This window comes from Ochotona curzoniae, unplaced genomic scaffold, assembly GCF_017591425.1.
Source record: "Ochotona curzoniae isolate NIBS_2020 unplaced genomic scaffold, NIBS_Ocur_1.0 contig_4612, whole genome shotgun sequence".
NCBI lineage: Eukaryota > Metazoa > Chordata > Mammalia > Lagomorpha > Ochotonidae > Ochotona > Ochotona curzoniae.
Window position 1 is genome coordinate 14,511,715 of NW_024466343.1, and position 14,393 is coordinate 14,526,107.

The window sequence follows — 14,393 nt, forward strand, 5'->3', positions numbered from 1 at the left end:
CTTTGGGCCGTCCTTGACTGCTTTCCCAGGCCACAAGCAGGGAGCTGGATGGGAAGTGGAGCTGCTGGCATTAGAACCGGCGGTCATATGGGATCCCGGGGCGTTTAAGGCGAACCTTTAGCCACTAGGCCACGCCGCCAGGCCCCAGAACCCACTTTTCAAAGCTGATTGAGATAAATCACTGCTGTTCCTTATCACAAAAGTCCATGGCTTACACAATCATTTTTAATTTCTTTTATAAATTTTAATCTGATTCACATTCCTGATTCAATGGATCTAGCATGAAAGAATAAAAGTCTGGAGATTTAAACTGAAGGTTAATCTCTCTTTTTTCACATACTGGACATTTAATACCCTGTAGTTAATGTCCTCTTGAAGGCATAATCGTATAAATATTCACGCACATGCAACTTTATCACTCAATATGCTACAAATATTTGCACTGTATTTTGGTTTGTAGAACTTAAAGCAGATACCATCCTCACACCTACCCTTGTTCACTGTTCAGTATTACTATATGATAAGCACTGAATTATGAGGTGAGGCGGGCAGGCCTTCAGTGTCACGTGTGATGACAGTTGGGATACCTACCTCATACTGGAATACCTGGGGGGTTTAGGGCTCAGCTTCCTGCCAACGTGCGCCCTGGGAAGCAGGAGCCGAGTCCCTGTCACTCATGTGGGAGACCAGACTGAGTTCCTGTCTCGTGCTGTGGCCTAGTCTGGCTCTTGGCAGGCATCTGGGAGTAAACTAGTAGGTGGGAGCCCTGCTAGCCTCTCAAATAAAAACTAAGAATAAAACATGTACAAGTAGGGTTACATTAGATGGCTATTCTTCACAACATTCATGGGAAAATGGAATTTTAACATTGTTTTGGTGCACACAAAAGAGTTGAAACATGCATTTACAAGTGATCTGGAAATGTTCATGGAGAAAAACATCACAAAAAAGTAGACATTTTAAGAAACATTTCAAAATTCTTATCTTCAGTAAACTTACCTTTTAATAGAGAAATTAATGAAAAATCGTAAGGCATAGAGCCTTACAAATAATCAGGAACAGAAGATGTGCACTAACTGCAACATAAGATACGAGGGAGAGACAATAATAATTGTAGTCCCTAAAAGATAACGACATACAAGTGGCTCAATGTGATAGTTTATGTGTCCAAGTTAAATTCCAATTGCAGCTGTCACTGTGTAACCTTGTCCAAATTATTCAAGATCTTTCTACTAACAGGTATAGCTATGAACACCTACTTGACCACGGTTTGAGGATAACAGGTAACACACGCACAAAGCATCTGGCACACAACGGGCATTACTTCAGGTAATTATATGGTAAAAATAATTACAACTGAAAATAGGAGATGGCAGGGAATACTTTTCACGGACATATATTCAAATGTTAATATTATAAAGTAGTATTGAATAAATCATTTTATTTTCATGATCTATTTACACTGTACACTGTTGAAAAGCACCCTACAGGTTCACAGTACAACATATTAACTTTAAAAAATATATATTCCTTTATAAAAGGTTCAAATAGAACATTGGCATGTTAAATGTGACAAAAACTCTCAAAGTATGCCACCAGTTGTTTCAGTGAGAATGCTTCCCAATGTTGTCAATTTCACAATCACAGGTTTCTATTGAATTTTAAATACGTACAAATCTTAAATAAAAATGAATTCTGCAGTGGAAAGTTCTTGAGGCAATATGTTATTAGTTCGTTAACATATTGAGATGCTTTGTCATAATAATCCACAATATCAAGTTAATAAGCCCAAAGTCACACTGGAACAAGTTTAACAGTCCAGAAGTCCTTGTCAATTGTTGGTTTCTACTTTTTCTTCTTCGTTGATTCTCCTGGTTCTACTTTGCGCTTTTTAGAAGTATGTTCATCTTTTTCATCATCTTTAAATGGGAAAGGACAAATATTAATAAGTAATAACATAGCACTAAAATTTAATTGTCTTTATTACCCAATCAATCACCCTTATCAACTGTTTCTTTTAAAACTTCCCTATAAAAAACCAAAAACTAACTTTTAGAGCTCTGATGTTAAGTGCAAATTGTTTTTCAATTATAGTGATACAAAAACCCAGGTGACCCTGTAGTGTCATGTTCAGGTAGCTTACAAAAACAAGTGATTTCATTTCCATAAGAATTATTCTGAAAAGGGGTCCAGCACAGTGGCCTAGCGGCTGAAGTCCTCATCTTGAGCATGCCTGGATCCCATATGGGCACCGCTTCTAATCCTGGCAGTCCTGCTTCCCATCCAGCTCCCTGCTTGTGGCCTGGGAAAGCAGTCGAGGACAGCCCAAAGCCTTGGGACTGCACCTGCATGGGAGACCTGAAAGAAATTTCTGGCTCCTGGCTTCAGATTGGCACAGCTCTGGCCATTGTGGTCCCTCGGGGAGTGAATCATTGGATGGAAGATCTTCCCTTCTGTCTCTTCTCTCTGTATATCTGACTTTGTGATAAAAATAAAACTCATTTAAAAAAATGTATTTATTTATTTTTATTGGAAAGGCAGATATACAGACAGGAGCAGAGACAGAGAGGAAGATCTTCTGTCCAATGATTCACTCCTCAAGTGAGCACAATGGCCAGAGCTGTGCCAATCTGAAGCCAGGAGCCAGAAATTTCTTTCAGGTCTCCCACGCAGGTGCAGTCCCAAGGCATTGGGCTGTCCTCGACTGCTTTCCCAGGCCACAAGCAGGGAGCTGGATGGGAAGCAGGGCTGCCAGGATTAGAACCAGCGGCCATATGGGATCCTGGCGCGTTCAAGATGAGGACTTTAACCACTACGCTATCGTGCCAGGCCCAAAAATAAAAAAAATCTTAAGAAAAAAAAAAAAAGAATTACTCTGAAAAGGACAATCCCAAATTATCTACAGTATATACATCATGGATATTTAAATATGATCTAAATTTTGCAAAAATGGACCATGTTGCTTTCTTAGAAAAAAAAAAAATCTACCATGACATATTTAGGTAACAACAAACCTTTCATCCGCCAAACAACCTTTCTTTCTCATTTTTAACAGAGTCCCCAATCTTCATTCCAAAGTTAAAAAGCACACAGACTAGGCTGCCTGCTTTTACTCTGTGGTGTTAGCGCCTGCTCACTCCTAAGAATCAGAACATTCAAACATTTGCTCTCCTCCACATGAGAAACAACAACAAGAACAAAGCTATAGATGGACTATGCAAGATTTTTATTTTCAAAAATATTTATTTTTATTGGAAAGGCAGATATACACAGAGAAGGAGATACAGAAAGATCTTCCATTTGCTGGTTCACTCCCCAAGTGGCCACAGTGGCTGGAGCTGAGTCGATCCGAAGCCAGGAGCTTCTTCCAGGTCTCCCATGGTGGTACACAGGCCCAAGGCTTTGGGCCGTCCTCTACTGCTTTCCCAGGACACAAGTGGAAAGCTGGAAGGGAAGTGAAGCAGAAAGGACAAGAACCGAACCAGCACACATATAGGATTCCAGCGCGTGCAAGACAAGGAATTTAGCCACTAGGCTACTGCACCAGGCTCAGAACTTTTCATTAAATGTGCCCTTTACAAAGTTCAAACAGTATTAGTGTTTAGAGCTGGTACAATGGCTCAATTGACCAATCCTCCTCCTGCAAGGACCAGTATCCCAAAGGCGCACCAGTTCATGTTCCAGCTGTTCCACTCGCAACCACCTTCCTTCCTGTGGCCTGGGAAAGTAGTAGAGGACAGCCCAGAGCCTTGGGACCCTGGCACTCCCATGGGACACCCAGAGAAAGCTACTTTAGATTGGCTCAACTCTGGCTGTTGTGACCATTTGGGAATGAATTAGCAGATACAAGATCTCTCCATCTCTCTGTCAATCTGCCTTCCCCCGCAAAAAAAATAAATCTTAAAAAATAAGTGTAAGGAAAATGTTGTCAAGCTGATAAAAGTGGACTGTTGTTCAATTTTTTTTAAAGATTTATTTTTTTATTTTTTTATTGGAAAGGCGGATATACAGAGAGGAGAGACAGAGAGGAAGATCTTCCGTCCGGTGTTTCACTCCCCCAGTGGCACCAACGGCTAGAGCTGAGCCAATCCAAAGCCAGGAGCCTCTTCCGGGTCTCCCACACGCGGGTGCAGGGTCCCAAAGCTTTGGGCCGTCCTCGACTGCTTTCCCGGGCCACAGGCAGGGAGCTGGATAGGAAAAGGGGCTGTCGGGATTAGAACCAGCACCCATATGGGATCCCAGGCGTGCAAGGCGAGGACCTTAACCACTACGCCATCGCGCCGAGCCCTGTTGTTCGATTTTTTAAAAATCCAATAAAAGTAGATACTGGTTGCTAATTCCCATCTCTTTAAACAAACATGGTATTGTTTTTAAAGTTCCTTAGACAAAATAAAAGCATGCAGAAATGTCATGATTTTTAAAATAAAAATTTAGTTTGGTTATAATAATATATTTATTGCTGCCTTTGAGCTTGTTTCCTTAACCAACAGATAGTCAGAATTCAATATCATATAATGATCTATAAAGCATTTTGATGTTTGAAAGGGCCTTTATATTAAAAAATAAATAAATAAAAAGGGTGCAGTGACCTAACTACTAAAGTCCTCACCTTCAATGCACCAGGATCCCATAAGGGTGCTAATCCCAGCAGCCCTGCTTCCTATCCAGCTTCCTGCTTGTAGCATAGGAAGGCAGTCAAGGACTGCGAACAGTCTTAGGACCCTGCACTTGCATGGGAGACACAGAAGCTCCAGGCTGTTGGTTTCGGATCGACGTAGCTCCGGCTATGAAAGACACTTGGGGAGTGAATCATCAGATGGAAAATCTTCCTCTCTGTCTCTCCTCCTCTCTGTATATCTGACTTTCCAATAAAAATAAATCTTAAAAGAGAGAGTGTGTGAGAACTTTTAGTAACAAATTGTACATTCTTTGAAGAAAATATATTTAAGATTTTCAGCCTTTAATTCCTTTCTGCTGATTATATCTAACTCAAAAGAAGTCATTTGTTGATGTGGACAATAATTAGCAACAGGTGGTTCATCTCCATCTTCTAAGCACAATGATGCTTCACAAGTACCATATGCTGATGTATGCAGCAATAAAATACAATTCAGATCACTGACTCACCCAAGAATTTACAAATCAGAGTTGTAATCATTAGTTTATCAGGCAAGTACAAGAAAGACTAGCTGTATAAACAAATTTATATGATATTACAGTTCAAACAAGCCAAGGCTTTTTTTCAGTTTAATTATCATCAAGCTTATCTTTCAGGATTATTTTCTGTAGTCGCAATAAACAACTGGAAATATTTTCTAAGCCTATCATAAAATTAATTAGTAACATTTACAGATGCTCCTCAGATACTTCTTCTATTCCGCCATTTGCTACAAGTAAGTTTACTAAGTAACAGATAAAAGCACCACTACCACAGCTGAAAAAGGAAAAGTGACCTTCTACCAGTGGTTTGAGAAGAGCTATTGCCATCTAGTGTCTAACAAATCACTGCCGGAAACACACAGCAGCAAAATGGAAAAACGGAAACGTTCACTCCCCAGCGCTGCTGAGCATACTCCGCACATCACAGCACAGACGCGCTAATGTGGAATTGATTTTTCTATTATGGGACTAAACTCACCCGGGGATAAGCTTACCTTGCCAACATAAGCTACCTTGCTAATTCTAAAACAAGTAAAATAAAACAGATGAAAAGCATTAGCTTGACTTTCATCTTTACATGCTAATACAGCTATAATTAATATCTAGGTATTACTTATCTCCAGTGCAGAATTACTAAGTAAGTAGGGCTAACAAGCAGCAAGGCCCAATGGTAAGTATTGAACCTGTCTAGCTTTTCAAGTAGCTAGAAGTGAGGTGGTACAAAAGGTCAAAGGGTAGAAATGGGAAGGTGAAAATAAAAACAAGGTAAATTATAATCCTACACTTAGATAATTTAAGAGAGTAGACATACAGTACTTCATTAAGAATTAAAAGAAGAGGTTAAAAATGCAAGGGAAGGGGCCTGGCACAGTAGCCTAGTGGCTAAAGTCCTCGCCTTGCATGCACCTGGATCCCATATGGGTGCCAATTCTAATCCTGGCTGCTCCACTTCCCATCCAGCTCCCTGTTTGTGGCCTGGGAAAGCAATGGAGGATGGCCAAGAGCCTTGGGACCCTGCAGCCTGACCTCTAGCCTTGGGAGAGCTAGAAGAAGCTCCTGGCTCCTGATTGGCTCAGCTCCAGCCATTGCAGCCACTTGGGGAGTGAATCACCAGACTGAAGAGCCTCCTCTCTGTAAATCTGACTTCCCAATGAAAATTAATCTTAAAAGCAAACAAACAAAAAAAGCGTCAGGGAAGCTAATCTGACTAACCTACTGAGCATGGACTGGAACCTGAAATGGGAAAAATCACTTCCGAAGAGGAATACACTAATCACACAAAGCATGTTCAACGACCAACAGCAAAAACAACTGCTTTGTAATAGCTAGGCTCAAAGCAGCTGAGCCCTGGGCTGTTTTCTGGTTTACTGGTAATATCTCAGGTCTGCTTCCCAAGGGGGACCATTAAGTGATCCAATGGACAGATATTATCTGTTAGGGGTCACATATTTGGAATCCCTTCTAACTAAAGACAAACGACAACCTAGCAAAGACTATTATTGATTCTTGATTGCTTACTCTGGCATTTAAACCTGGCATAACTGTGCACTGTGACAAAAATGTAAGAGCACTAGCCTGCCACAAGCCTACTCTGATTATTAATGCTGGTGCCCTCACTGCTATTCCTGCCATAGAAGCCCGGGTACCGCAAGTACTTCAGCTTGAATGCATCAAAAAAACAAACTCCAGCTTAGGAAGGCAGTTTCGGTGGAAAAGCCCTGAAATCCAACCCTCACTCTGCTATAGCTGTGTAGAGGGGCAGAAGCTTTCATCTGGGATCACTTTCTTGTCTGTAAACAGTGATGCTGAACCACGTGTTGTTTCTGTAGTAAGTAGCAAACAGTAATAAAGTGGGAAACTTCTGTACAAATGATTTAGTTCAGAACTTGCAATTTATAGCTTTGTGATCTTGAGCAACTACCATGCTCATTTCCACATTCCTTCTCTCCAGAGTGTTGTAAGAATTATGATTTAATAGTACTTTTACTATATAAGGAAGCAAAGTCTTCCAAAAGATGCCATTTATTGAAGATGAGCCTTTATTAGCCTTCTGAAACACATAGGGAAATCAAGGAATGAAATGGAAAAGTGAGGTAGATTCAAAATTGGGTGTTAAAACCTCTACTTTCTCTTTCTTCTTTTTTAAAAAGATTTATTTATTTTATTGTAAAGTTAGATATATACAGAGAGGAGGAGAGCCAGAGAAGATGATCTTCCATCCGATGATTTACTGCCCTAGTGACAACAGTCGGAGCTGAGCCAATCTGAAGCCAGGAGCTTCTTCCAAGTCTCCCACGCCAGTGCAGGGCCTTAAGGCTTTGGGCCGTCCGTCCTTGACCGTTTTCCCAGGCCACAAGCAGGGAGTTGGATGGGAAGCGGGGCTGCTGGAATTAGAACCGGCATCCACACGGGATCCTGGCATGTTCAAGGTGAGGACTTTAGCCACTAGGCCACTGCGCTGGGCCCAAGTTTTATTTATTTTAAAGGCATAATTACAGAGAGCAAGGAAGAGACACAGCAAAAGAGATCACTCTTCTACTGGTTCACATTTTCTTTTCTTTTTTTTTTTTTTAAAGATTTATTTATATTGGAAAGGCAGATATACAGAGAGGAGAAGACAGAGAGGAAGATACTCTGTCTGATGATTCACTCCCCAAGTGACTGCAACGGCCGGTGCTGTGCCTATCCGAAGACAGGAGCCAGGAACTTCCTCCAAGTCTCCCACACGGGTACAGGGTCCCAAGGCTTTGGGCCATCCTCCACTGCTCTCCCAGGCCACAAGCAGGGACCTGGAGTGGAGCTGCTGGGATTAGAACTGGTGCTCATTCGTGATCTCGGCGCTTTCAGGGCAAGGATTTTACCCACTAGGCCACAGTGCTGGGCCAGGGGGAAGCCAGATCTTGTTCTGAATATTCCACAGGATGCTAGGGGTCCAGGTAATGGGGCTATCTTTCCCTGCTTCTCCAAGTTCATGAGCAGGGAGCTGGAGCAGAAGTGGAGCTATCAGGAAAGGAATGGACACCCACCGGGGAGTCCAGGCTCAGGCTGAAGAATTATTCACTATGCCATAATACCAGCCCTGCTTTTTCTAAAAATCTAAGTTTGTATGGCTCCACAAAGGACTAAGCAAGCAGAGGAAGGAATGTATGAAATCTGTTTCATGAAAATGGTACTTTCTGGCATTGGCTGAAAATTGCCCTAGCTGTAGCTGTGACCACAGGTGAGATTCGGCACCTACAGTCTGGAGCTTCAGCTCACCCCTCACTCCATGGTGTGGGGATGTGAAACCCAGGCCCTGACAGCAGCAAGAAAAAAAAAGTACACCTTGGTCTTTTAAAAGTGATAGTTTTAGGGCCCAGTACAGTAGCCTACTAAAGGCTAAAGGCTAAAGTGCTAGCCTTGCTAGCCTTGCTAGCCTTGCATGTGCTGGGATCCCATATGGGCAACTGCTGGCTGCGCTGCTTCCCATCCAGGTCCCTGCCTGTGGTCTGGGAAAGCAGTCAAGGACAGCCCAAAGCTTTGGAACTCTGCGCCTGCTGGGAGGCCTGGAGGAGGCTCTGGGCTCCTGGCTTCGGATTAGCTCAGCTCTGGCCATTGTGGCCGCTTGGGGAGTAGATCAGTGGATGGAAGATCCTCCTCTCTGCCTTTCCTCCTTTCTGTGTATCTGACTTTCCAATAAAAATAAATAAATCTTTAAAAAAAAAAAGACAGTCCAATCACTTGGATCACCAATTTTTCAATGAATACAATTTTCTGTTAACAGTGTGACAAACATGAAAAAGGCCTGTATCTTGAACTGATTTGTATCAAAAACAGAAATACAGCTCTGATTCTACCACACCTGGGGACTGGATTTAAGCAGGGAAGTTAGGTAAGCAGAGATGACCTTCAAAAGGAAGAGACTTGACGCCAGCGTGTGGTGACACAGCGGATAAAGCTGCTGTTTGCCATGCTGGCACCCCGAATGGACGCCAGTTCGAGTCCCAGCTGCTGCACTCGAGATCCAGCTCCTTGCTAATGTCCCCAGGAAGGCAGCAGAGCACAGTCCACGTGCTGGGGAGCCCCCACATTCTGGAGTTCCTGGCTCCCATTTTCCAGCTCTGGCTTGGTCCAGCCCGGTTCCTGCAGCCATCTGGGGAGTGAACCAGCAAACGGGAAGCTCTCCATGTCCCTCTCCCTTACTTTATTTAAAGGCAACAAACAAATGTTTTTTAAAGATGTAATTAAAGATGTACTGTGAAAGACAGAATTGAGGAGGTTAAGAATGTGGAGGCAAAGATTACCTTGATGGTTCACGTAAGAGGTGATCTTATGACTAAAGACAGAATAATTGTGTCATTCTTCTCCTATTTACCACACAACAGCAATGCTCAGTTAAATTCATATTGTCACACTAATTCTGCCTCTGCACCTAAACTGCTCACATAAAATAAATTCTTCAGCACTATGCAGCCACAATCGTAAGAATCCAGAAGCTCACCGTCATATTTGTAACAAGGCGCCATGCATCATTTAGGCTGTTAGTGCAGATCCCACAGCTTTCCCTTTAACACCTGAATAATCTCCTTCCACCAGAACACAGCAAACCCTACTGTGTGAGATACCACAGATACCTTCGCTCCAAAAGTCTCCCCAGACCATCAGACTGCACTGCCACTCTGCTCAGTAGCTAGTCCACCATCCATGCCACCATCACAGGGACTCCAACACGCTGGCAGGCCCCCGTTACCTGACTCCAGCGTCTCCTCCCCTTCCGGCAAGAGCCTGGCTTTCTTAGCATTCTGTGGGGCATCATCGCCGTTGTCCTCGTATATGTTGGACCACTTTATCGCCATGTCCAGCTCTGGGGGCGGTGGCTTCCTCTCCTGCGCGTAGGTTTCCGGTGGGGGCACGTAGCTGGACTTCCACACCTTGAACTCCTTCGGAGGCTGTCAAGGAAGCAGAGGAGGAGGTGCTGTGACGAGCCTGGGTCCCCCACCATGCACGCCAGCACAGGCGGTTGCCTGCAGGCCGCTTAGCCTTCAGGCTCATTATTACTAATATGTTTTAAGATTTTTTTTTTAAAGCAACGTTTGGTTTTGTTTAAAAAAGAAAAATCACAATACGGTTACGTGAAAAGCCAAAGGGTTCCCTATAAGAATAAAGCTCAGAACTTTATTATTATTTTTTTTTTAGTTACCAAAGAAGAATCCAGTCTCAGAGATACTACGCCAAGGCCGACCCCTTCCAGGAGGCTGCAGCAGGCAGTGTCTTGGAGGCAGCACGGCGGGCACTTCGGCGTCAAAGGGAAGGGGTGTCGGGGAGAAGCTGCAGTGGGGGCGGGTGGGGAGTGACCACCGTTAGTCCTGCCGCGCGGGGGTGCGGGGTGCAGGGCCGGCCCGACACCCCCCACCCGGGGCGGCGTGCCCGGGGCCCGGGCCGGGCGGCCTCACCTCCTCCGGCGCCTTCACCACGTGCCGCTCCCAGTCTATCTGCTTGTTGAGCGGATTGTAGAGAAAGGCCGGGCGAGTCACGCTGCGGAACAGCTCGTCGGGGCCCGGCAGCCGCTTCTCCGCCTTGTTCCCGCAGCCGCCCGCCGGCTTGGCCTCCGCATCGGCGGCCCGGCGACTCGTCTCCTCCGGCTCGCTGTCATCCTCCTCGCCCGAGGAGCCCGAGCTGCTGCTCCCATAGGCTGCGAAATAGCTCAGCGGGTCCTTCTCCTCCGCGGCCATGACGGCTGCGCGCGGCGACCCAGCACGCCACCGGAAGCAGGAAGCGGCTCCGGAGCGCGTCCCAAGCCGGACACAGGGCCTCGCGGCGGGCGCCCCCTGGCGGCGGCACTGCGCCGCTGCGCCGCTGCTCCCCGGCCGCCTTGCGGGCTGCGCTTCCCCGGGAAGAGACCAAATCCCAAGGCCTGGCTGCATTCCCTGTGGCCTGGACGGATTCCTCTAACAGCCGCTGTCCAGGCCTGTTCTGCCTTTTTGCAATATGTTAGACTATCTTCACAGATACTTACTAACGCTTTGCCGAAGGCTGTTTTTTTTTTTTTAAAGATTTATTTTTATTATTTTTTCATTGGAAAGGCAGATATAAAGCGCGATACAGAGCGAGCCTAATCCGGATCTGCAACATGAACTACCTAATGCTGAGCTTTCCAACTGTGGGTCGCCACACCTGGTCTTTCTGCCCTGGCTCCAGCCGCATCCACACGGGTATCCTGCTAGTTTCTGAAATACCCGCTTATATGAGTAGAAACTTGTCTTTCCTATTGCTTATCTTCGCAACTGTCCCATCTCTTAGTAAGTGGTACAACCATGTGTCTCGCTACCTCTCTGACTCTTCTGGTGAACTGAGACAGAATGACACCTAAGTGAAGTTGCTATCAGTGTACTTAGAGCTGTTTGCTGCTGCAATATGGTCCTATGCTGTCCCCGCTGTCTCTGCGCCAGCCCTGTGCAGCTGGCCAAGCACCGCCTCTCCAGTATGCGCACTACCTCTGATACAAGTGTTCTGGCCAGACCTGGGAAGCCATGGGCACTGTGGTCCAGCAGAGGTAATGCCAGCCTGGAAGGTTCTGGGCCCACAGCCCAGACCTCATGAGATGGGGCCCTGTGTACCAGCAAAGGGGTTTGGTAAGTCCACTGGGTCTGTGGTCTGGGGCTCAGCCATCCTGAGTGGCTGGACAGCTACATTCCAGGTAAAGCTGAGAAGGACATGGCAGCTCCAATGACAAACTGCTGGACTGGGATTCAGGTCTTTTACTGAGGACACAATGACTCAATGGTCTAATCCTCCCCCGGCAGACACTGGGTTCCCACGTGGGCTCTGGTTCATGTCCTGGCAGCTCCACTTCCCATCTAGCTGCCTGCTTATGGCTTAAGAATGCAGTCGAAGACAGCCCAAAGCCTTGGGACCCTGTACCCACGTGGGAGACCTGGAAGAAGCTCCTAGCTCCTGGCTTCATATCAACTCAGCTCCAGCCATTGTGGCCACTTAAGGAATGAACTAGCAGATAGAAGATCGTTGTCTCTCCCTCTCTCTGTAAATCTTCCTGTCTAAATAAAAATAAGTAAATACATATTTTTAAATAGGTCTTTTACTGATTCTCCCATTGCCATTGGCACATCTGAACGGCCATCTGATAGACCCAGGTGTTCAACTCAGATGTCTTCCCTGAAAACAGAAAAACGATTGTGCTTATATGATTTCCATGGGTTCTCTCCAGTGCTGAAAAGAAGAAAAGTCAAATTTTTGACATGAACAAGCATTTTGAGGAAAGATTTGGTACATAGGCTACAGTAGTAGCCTATCAAAATGCCTTTTGATAAAAATCATGATGGTTGATTGATTCAGAAAAGTGAATCTTCCAAAGAAAAGCCAGTAGCCTATCAAAATGCCTTTTGATAAAAATCATGTTGGTTGATTGATTCAGAAAAGTGAATCTTCCAAAGAAAAGCCAGCAAAAAATATATAAGTAAGTAAATAAAAGTTCCATTGCCAGGGATAAGATTTCTGTTTAACGTAACCTCAGCCCCACCTGTAAGTGAGGTGCATGTCCAGGGTCACCTGCTTGAGATCATTGCTGACTTGAGTCTAGTTCCAATGTGCCTAGTGGGTGCTTGCAGCCTTTTCTAGATCACTAAACAACAAGAGTCTGCAAACATGGGTATTGGTCATTATATAAGGGTCTTTATTTCTTTTAAAAAATAGTTTTAGTTTTTAAACTTTTATTTATTTTAGAATGTGGGAAGAGAGCGAAAGAGTGTGGCAAATTGCTAGTATCTACTGTCTGCTGCTTCATTCCCGACAATACTGCTGGGGCTGGGCTGGGCTGAAGCCAGGAGCCAGGAACCCCATCTTGGTCTCTCACATGGGTGCCTGGGCCCCAAATATTGAGGTCATCAGTCACTGTCTCTCAGGTGTGTGAGTGGGAATCTGGACCAGAACTTCACAGTGAGCAGAACTTAACGGCACTCTACCTCAACATGAATGTTGGCTCCCAAGAGGTGCTTAGTCCTCTGCTCCACAGTACTTGTCTTTGTCCATTATGTTGACTTCATTTCTGCTTGGGTTTATGTCAGTGAGGACTGACACTCACGTACAACTTGCCATCCCTCCCTGTAGCTAAGCTCAAGGGGAGGGTCCCAAGCTGAGCTGTCTTGTCTACTGCTCTTTCTCAAGGCCTCTATGGTAATTTCTATGACCACCTGAATGCGAGAAGCTGGACTATGCTTTGTTCATTTCTATATTCCTTCCCAGGTCCTGGCTCAGTGTTTGTCACAGAGTAAAAGATCAGTAAGTACTGCCGGGCTGTAAGGACCTGTGAGGGCATGTACCATTATTAGTCTTCCTCAATTTTTCCCCATCTAAGTAGTCATATTGTTAAAGACAAGTAATAATCTCAAGGTGAAAATTTTAGGAATTGCCAAAACCATCCTCATAAAATAAAAATAAAAATTTTTTTAAAATAAATAAAAATAAAATAAAAAGCCATCCTCTGACATAAATTCTGAGTTTGAGGTTCCCTTGGGCTGTCCTTAGGCTTGATAATTAATCAGAAGGACATGCTGTTACGCTCAGGGTTGTAGTCACTTACAGCAAAATCCTGTAAGGAAAAAAAAATCAACGAAACAAAAAAATCAAAGGGAGAGGCACATTAAACGGAGTCCAGTCAAGCTGCACATTGAGAGCATCCAGCTGTCTTCTGCCAGATGACCTGTACTGTCTTGTCCTGGCAAAGATTTGTGAGAAAATGCATGGAGTGCTGCTAACCAGAGCAGTTCACCTGAGCCTCAGTGCCCAGAGTTCTTACTGGCGCGTGGCTGAGACATGGTGAACATGCCTGTGGCTAAGTGCAGTTTCTGGCCCCTTCAGGGGTTGAGGGGGTTGAGCTGACACAGTTGTGGCCCAAAGTTCCAAGGGTATAAAACCGGAGGATGAAAATGCAATATCATGCCTTGAAAAGCTGTATAAACATTGCTTAGCTGTTGCTAATATGGCCTGTTCAGTAGACTGAGATACTTAAAATAACTTACTGCTGAATAAAATTGATACTCTCAGAAGATAGTCATACTTACCTTGTGAGTTCTGAAAGTGACCCCTTTTTAAAAATTTATTTTATTTTATGGTAAAGTCAGATATACAGAGAGGAGAGACAGAGAGGAAAGATCTTCTGTGTGCTGATTCACTCTTCAAGCGGCCACAACAGTAGGAGCTGAGCCGATCTAAAGCTAGGAGCCAGGAGCCTCTTCTGG

At 44.7% G+C, this 14,393-nt stretch overlaps 1 protein-coding gene and 1 non-coding gene across 4 annotated transcripts; one reads left to right on the top strand and one right to left on the bottom strand.

Moving 5' to 3' along the window:
• Positions 1-222: 222 nt before the first annotated feature.
• Positions 223-11,171, bottom strand: CUNH1orf52 (chromosome unknown C1orf52 homolog). 3 transcript variants are annotated; one of them, XM_040987376.1, is made up of 3 exons: positions 10,593-10,941; positions 9,890-10,088; positions 223-1,919 (listed from the first exon to the last, which is right to left on the bottom strand). In XM_040987376.1, exons 1-3 carry the CDS (start codon positions 10,869-10,871, stop codon positions 1,846-1,848), a joined length of 552 nt encoding a protein of 183 aa, XP_040843310.1. In that variant the 5' UTR covers positions 10,872-10,941; the 3' UTR covers positions 223-1,845. The 3 variants fall into 3 exon arrangements, 2 of the variants coding, with proteins under 2 accessions (XP_040843310.1, XP_040843311.1); XR_005884610.1 differs by lacking the exon at positions 223-1,919 and adding an exon at positions 10,340-10,467 and having other exon boundaries at positions 9,996-10,088; positions 10,593-11,171; XM_040987377.1 differs by lacking the exons at positions 223-1,919; positions 9,890-10,088 and adding an exon at positions 10,115-10,467 and having other exon boundaries at positions 10,593-11,171.
• Positions 8,342-8,464, top strand: LOC121161113. The gene has a single exon (XR_005884631.1). It is a non-coding gene; the product is annotated as a small nucleolar RNA ACA64 (small nucleolar RNA).
• Positions 11,172-14,393: the final 3,222 nt, after the last annotated feature.